Raw genomic sequence first — 6,063 nt, 5'->3', positions numbered from 1 at the left:
AAGAAGAGAGACGGAGAAAGGATGAAATGGGCACACGTTTTTATGGTTATAATGTCATTTTGTTCTCCAGGTTGGTCACATTATGAGGGGGAAATTAAAAGGGTTTTTTGTGATAATTAATTAAGGATACAGCAAAATAATGCAGGGTGGAGTTAGATAATGATGAGACAAAATGTTCTATTTTTGTTTTTGTTCATTGGCAGGGATTTTGGGCTTATTAGATATGGCAACTTATTCGATGCATGTGCATTATCCTATAAAGGGGTGAATCCCGCATTCCTAAATTCAAGACAAAACAGCTTTTTTTGTGAGTGACTGGTGTCTCACTATGCTAACTTAAATTATGAGAGGAAATGGTAGGGAGAATAGATATTATTGGCTTGATTTGGGGCCAATTATTACTATGATAGATTCTGCTAATAAAAAACTCACATTTGCTAATTTTATGTCTTTAATTAATTAACGAGGCTTCAATAGTATATATATGAGTTAGTAATAAGAATTGATCCGTTGTAAAAATTATGATAATTTTAATAGAATTTTTGTTTTATATAATTTACACACACACCTCACGTCTAATATGGGATTCGAAGGATTAACTGCTAGGCATGCCCAATTTACTTGTGGATCTCAATCAGAACCACTGAGACACTCAACTAAAATTCAATAAAAATTTTGATTACATATTACATTATGTGCATCAATCTAGACAGTGAATGAAAAATCTAATATTTTAATATATTCATCACGTTACAGTCAAACCTAAATAACTTCCAAACATTTATCTGGTGATTCTAAATGGTTCAGAATAGTACACTAAAAGGTAGCTATAGTATATTATATATTCATCCCAAATGGATAAATCAACCTGTAATTATATCTGCTATGGAAGAGTTAAAACCTAGAAACACATCACCGAAAGGTCATGGATACAGTGCCAGCCGCAGGTGCAGATCAACATCATCATCTCCTCCATTAACTTCTGAAACAAAAGGCCCCGAGCCACCTGTGCTGACAGCTTGAGGAGGGTCTCCAGGACTTGGCTCTGAAAAAGGTGGTGCTGTTGCACAAATGAAGGGTCCTGATCCCATTGAATCCGAGTTGATGGCGGGGACAGCTGTTATGGGCTGTTGATGATAATGGTTTGCAAGCTGGGCTCGCCTTGCAATTGCACGTAGACGTTCTCTCTTATGTGCATTTTGATGGCCACCTAAAGCTTGAGGATTAGAGAATTCTCGGTGACAGTAGTGACATTCAAATCTTCTCCTATATCCATTATAAGGTCCTTTTACTGTCACTGAGGATTCCTCAGAGCCAGTCACCTTCAACGAAAAGCCGAACAGCTTCAAAGCTGAGCATGGATTTTCTTTAAGGCATGCGTTCCTTGTTTTTGATGCGCTCATCATGCTAAACCTAGCTTACTAGCTATACAAACTTTGATTCATACGCTTTGTGATCCTTAGTATGAATTGTTAGCTATAACTAGATAAGGATTATATATACATCAGCACACATTGGTATGGTACACTTGCCTGTTACTCATAATTCCAAAGCTATCGACAAAGATAAGGTGTTTTTCATTCCTTGATGTCAACTGTCAAGTCATGCACATGGCTTAATCTAAACCAAAATTTGTTTATAATTAGAGTAATATTTCCAATAATTGACTATCCATCTTGTAATAAATAAAGAAGGTTCGAAATTGAAATCTTGTTCATCATTTTCTTGTTACACAAGGAGAGAGAATTTATAAATAAATAAAAGTTGAAGATTTATGATGGTGCTTTGGCATAAGATATGAATATTTTTCTTTCTTAAAATATTGAATTATAGCAGTTCTCGGATGCATGGTTTTATCAGATGTTATCTGTATATCATGTTCAGGAGTGATTGGAACAAGTGCTGACTATATATGCATGGTTAATGATTTGAAGAGGGCGTCGGCCACTAAAATTAATGCTGGGAGATTGTAGTCCAACGTTGGCTGTACGCATATGATGGAAAAATTTATCTAGATGAAAAAGTAAGATACAATTTTTAAACTCTAACTTAAATGTATTTTTTGAAATTTACAATATTATATAAAAGGTAAAAAAAATATAATATTTATATTTATATTGATATATATCATGGAGCAATGGTTCAAAACCATAATTTATTACTGATCATATAAAACATTTCAGTCAGATTGCAATAAAAGACTTTTTGAATTCAATCATAATTTGAGTTTTATAAAAATATATTTAAATTTCAAGCTATATAAATAACTCAATGAAAGATGGATGACCATGTTCCCCGCAATACGAGCTTATCTCACTTCGCATGCTCTCTTTTGTCTTGTGAGTTGTGAAACTTGAGAGACCATTGAAAGAGAACGGCTTGTCCTCTTTATTCATTCTTGTCCTTTGCTTGTCAGTGGTTTTTTTGTTGTTGACTCAAATTTCAAGTACATATTATCCTTTAATCTGTCTCCAACAAAGATTGGGAGGCCCAAGTTACCGGAAGAGATAGCTTTGAAACTTTATTAAAGTAGACATGAATATTGCCCCACTAAGCTTGGATTCTTCCATATCCATATTTTTCCTGCAAAACAAGAGAGAATGAATGGTGTGGTATGGCAAAACTTGACACTAAACATCTCTTTGGCTTATCTTATGTACGCATGGCAAAACATCAAAAAGAACAATATAGATTGGGGATAAGAAAGAAAGAAAGAAAGATATGCATGTTGTCTATTTGGTCGACGAAGCAAGACCATTCAATATTATTGGCTAGTTAGGCATGTGCTTTTCACCCTGGAGTCAGGATAGAGAGAAGGGCACTGTTATGAAAGAGAGTGTTTGTGTACAGGAGCATTGAATAATCTCGGCTGGAGTGACTTTTTCCCGTGTTATTACTTGATTAGTTGATTTCCTCACGACTCCTTCACACGTGAGAGCCGGTCCCAAACTAATCCTCATTCCTCCCAAATATCGGGCAATCTGCCCGACCTTTTCGATCCAAAGGCCTAGTGCCAACGACTCCAGTCCAGTGTGCGCTCAATAATTTCTTGCATCCATAAGGCGCACGATAGCTCTTCTCCGCTGTGAGCAGTTTTTGTTCCCTTTAGGATGCGCGTTGCTCCCCTCTTCGCACTCTCTCTTTAACATCCCCGCCAGTTTCATGTTTTCTCCGCCTTTCTTTAAATTTGGAGCTAGTTATTGACAGTTAAAAAGCAATTGTTTCGGCATTTCAGGTACGTTTATGTGAATGCAATGTGAGCATGTCCATATTGATAAGATGTATATTTTGGATCCTACGCAATTGTTGCATGCAGATTTTGTATAAAAGTTTGCTTCTTTCCTGTTGGGTTATCTTTTATGTATGTAGGTTAGTGGGTTTTGATGGGATTAGATAGCTTAAGGAGATAAGTGGATCTAAGGGAGATGTTTTGGACTCATTTTAAGCCTCTTTTGATGCCCTTTTTGTCCTGAACAAATAGCACCTCTCTTTTTGTTCTGTATGTAATGGGCACTGGAAAAGAACCAGTGACAGATGTGGAAAAGGACACTGGCTGTCTTTCTTGAGAGTGTATTGAGGAGTGATGAATGAACTCAACACTTGTTTTAGCTTATGGTTTTACTGAAGCTTGTTCTTTTCTGTATAGTAAGGAGGATGTTTCTATGCTTGTGTAAAAAGGAGGATGATTCTATGCTTGTATGAACTGTAAAGAAAGGATGCTGCTTAAGGATGTAAAGGGATTTCGTTTGCTTAAATGATGGAAAAAAGGATAAAATGATTAAAATAATAAATGCATGGACTTGGATAAGGAAGAAGAAGAGGACTCCAGTAACTACATTTAATTCTAATTTACACAACCAAATGGTATATATATAATATATATAGCAAGAATTTGTGAGAATATGCCATCTGAGTGTCTAAAATTGATGAGTGACAGAACTGAGAATGTGAATCATTACAAATTCAGATAATGTGAATCAAAAGTCTGTAATTGATCTTGATCAATTAATATTAAGCAACTGATGCCTTTTCAGTTATGCATGATCTTGTTGGTGTTTGAAAACAAAAGAGGCACAGCAGAGTGAAAAATGAACAACAAATAAGAAATTTTATTATGAGATTAATTAGGCATAAAAGCATTCCACATCAGTAAATAGATCGGCAACTGAGACATCTTCTCAACAGATCTATACAAGTGATGAATGTCTGATTTTTGTGGTAATAGATCCCTTTGATTGATCTGTAAGAATCACAGATTATTCTATGCAGGCAGACTGTCCTCTTAGGACCTTTGCTTACAATTAACATGCGTCCACCATTCTGTTTCAGTTTATTATTGCCTGCATGCTTTAAAGTGCAATTAAATTATGCAAATGCTTCCTAATATTTCTAATTGGCATATTCGTAATTTAAAAAATGGCGTTATCAACTATTCCCTGCAGGCCTAATATCTGAAAATTTTCAATTGGTAAAAGAATGTCAGAAGGAACAAGTATTGTGATGGAGTCTTCTGAAAATGGGACAGATATATCTCACGATGATACTGGCAACATGGAAAAAATACCTGATGATACAATATTGTCACAACAAACTGCTGTGAATCTTGTTCCATTTACCAAAGATTTGTCTCTCAAGATGCTGCCTATGAATTTAATTGCAGTTTTGCAAAGCAATGTGGCTTTTCCATTAGATGTCACCGTACTCGTGGAAGGGATGATTTTGGTAGAGGAAGCGATCCTTTTTGTTGTTTTCACCCTTTCTCTGGTAAAGTGGTGGTATCTCATGGTTATCCAAGTGAACCTAATATTTTTTATACTAATGCAGGCATTTATGGGCTTCATAAAAGGAAAGGCTCCACAAACTATTATGACCGACCAAAATATATGGCTAAAGGAGGCTATTGCTTTGAAATGCCTGAAACTTGTATTTGGCACATCATTACAAAATTCTCAGATTGGTTTTCCATACTGCTTGCTTGGGACATGTAATTATGACCGGAAAGCTGAGCTTCTCTGACTCTATACACTAGAATTTGTGGAAGACTTTGCGGAAGGATGGAAAGAAATCATCATCGAATATGGGCTCCATGCTAATAAGCATGTTGCTAGTTTGTATGCATTGCGGATGTATTGGGCTTTGTCATATTTATGACAGTACTTTTTTGCAGAAATGATAAATATGTTTCAGTCTGAATCTATTAATGCTTTTATTCAACAGTTTCTGAGTGCACAGTCACAACTAGATTGTTTTTTTGAACGTGTAACCTTCCTTCTGTTTCCTTTGAATCTTTTGTTGATTTTGACAACCTAAAATTGTAATTATCCTTTTTGCAGGCAGCTGAAATTATCGATTTAAGTAATCATACTGAAGTCAAGGCACAGACTCAACGAAGAACACAGAAAGTTTACATCAAAACAGGTTCACTAATTGAATCACAAGCAGCCTCTGTTTTTACTCCTTACACCTTTAATAAGTTCCAAGAGGAGCTTGTGTTAGCGCCACTTTATGCATCTTTTCCAATTGATCAATATTGTTACCAAGTCACACACCATACTCGGATATCTAGGGGGTGCAAAGTCATTTGGGATCCTTGTCAAGAGCACATCAGTTGTGGCTGCAACCAATAACTGTTTTCACATTCCAGAGCAATTTTTGCCTATCCGATGGCATGATGTTATTTTATCTTTCAGTACAATAGTGCATTTTGGGAGGATTCAGTTACTAGATTCTATGGTTTCAACACTCATGACAGAATTTGTCACACTTTACCTCTTCATAAGGCACGATATGATCCCGTAGTATACATAATGAATCATCAAACTTTGTCTACCGATAATTCATTAAATACACTCTACCGATAATTCATTAAATACACTATAAGGGATTTTAAACAAATTTTCATTCCCTTTTAAGGTGGTGAGCAATTTTGGTAGATATTAAAAACTTTTAATTTAAGTTAAACCACATATCAAATTTTCAATTAATTTAAAGTTTTCGCAAATTTTATAAAAATTTCGGCAGAGTGTCGTTTATAATTGGAAAAAACTAGTTCTTTAAAACCTG

The 6,063-nt window shown here is 35.4% G+C and overlaps 2 protein-coding genes across 3 annotated transcripts; one reads left to right on the top strand and one right to left on the bottom strand.

Annotated features, from left to right (window-relative positions):
- Positions 1–662: 662 nt before the first annotated feature.
- LOC110632969 (zinc finger protein 5-like) lies at positions 663–1,453 on the bottom strand. Its single transcript, XM_021781376.2, has one exon. It carries the CDS (start codon positions 1,404–1,406, stop codon positions 924–926), a length of 483 nt encoding a protein of 160 aa, XP_021637068.2. The 5' UTR covers positions 1,407–1,453; the 3' UTR covers positions 663–923.
- Positions 1,454–2,296: 843 nt separating this feature from the next.
- On the top strand, positions 2,297–5,724 carry LOC110632952 (putative protein FAR1-RELATED SEQUENCE 10). Of its 2 annotated transcripts, none has more exons than XM_058136547.1 (3): positions 2,297–3,235; positions 4,443–4,764; positions 5,334–5,724. In XM_058136547.1, the coding sequence occupies exons 2-3, from the start codon at positions 4,477–4,479 to the stop codon at positions 5,625–5,627; spliced, it is 582 nt and encodes a 193-aa protein (XP_057992530.1). In that variant the 5' UTR covers positions 2,297–3,235; positions 4,443–4,476; the 3' UTR covers positions 5,628–5,724. The 2 variants fall into 2 exon arrangements, with proteins under 2 accessions (XP_057992530.1, XP_021637040.2); XM_021781348.2 differs by having other exon boundaries at positions 2,845–3,235; positions 4,443–4,722; positions 4,825–5,689.
- The last annotated feature ends 339 nt before the right edge of the window (positions 5,725–6,063 follow it).

This window comes from Hevea brasiliensis, chromosome 15, assembly GCF_030052815.1.
Source record: "Hevea brasiliensis isolate MT/VB/25A 57/8 chromosome 15, ASM3005281v1, whole genome shotgun sequence".
In the NCBI taxonomy this organism is placed as follows: domain Eukaryota; kingdom Viridiplantae; phylum Streptophyta; class Magnoliopsida; order Malpighiales; family Euphorbiaceae; genus Hevea; species Hevea brasiliensis.
Note: the sequence above shows the minus strand (reverse complement) of the source record. Positions and strands in the feature narration are given on the sequence as shown.

Coding starts and splice junctions, on each gene's coding strand:
- LOC110632969 (XM_021781376.2), bottom strand. CDS start 1,406: ATGATGAGCGCATCAAAAACAAGGAACGCATGCCTTAAAGAAAATCCA.
- LOC110632952 (XM_058136547.1), top strand. CDS start 4,477: ATGTCAGAAGGAACAAGTATTGTGATGGAGTCTTCTGAAAATGGGACA. Junction 4,765..5,333: donor TTGTTTTCACCCTTTCTCTG/GTAAAGTGGTGG, acceptor TCCTTTTTGCAG/GCAGCTGAAATTATCGATTT.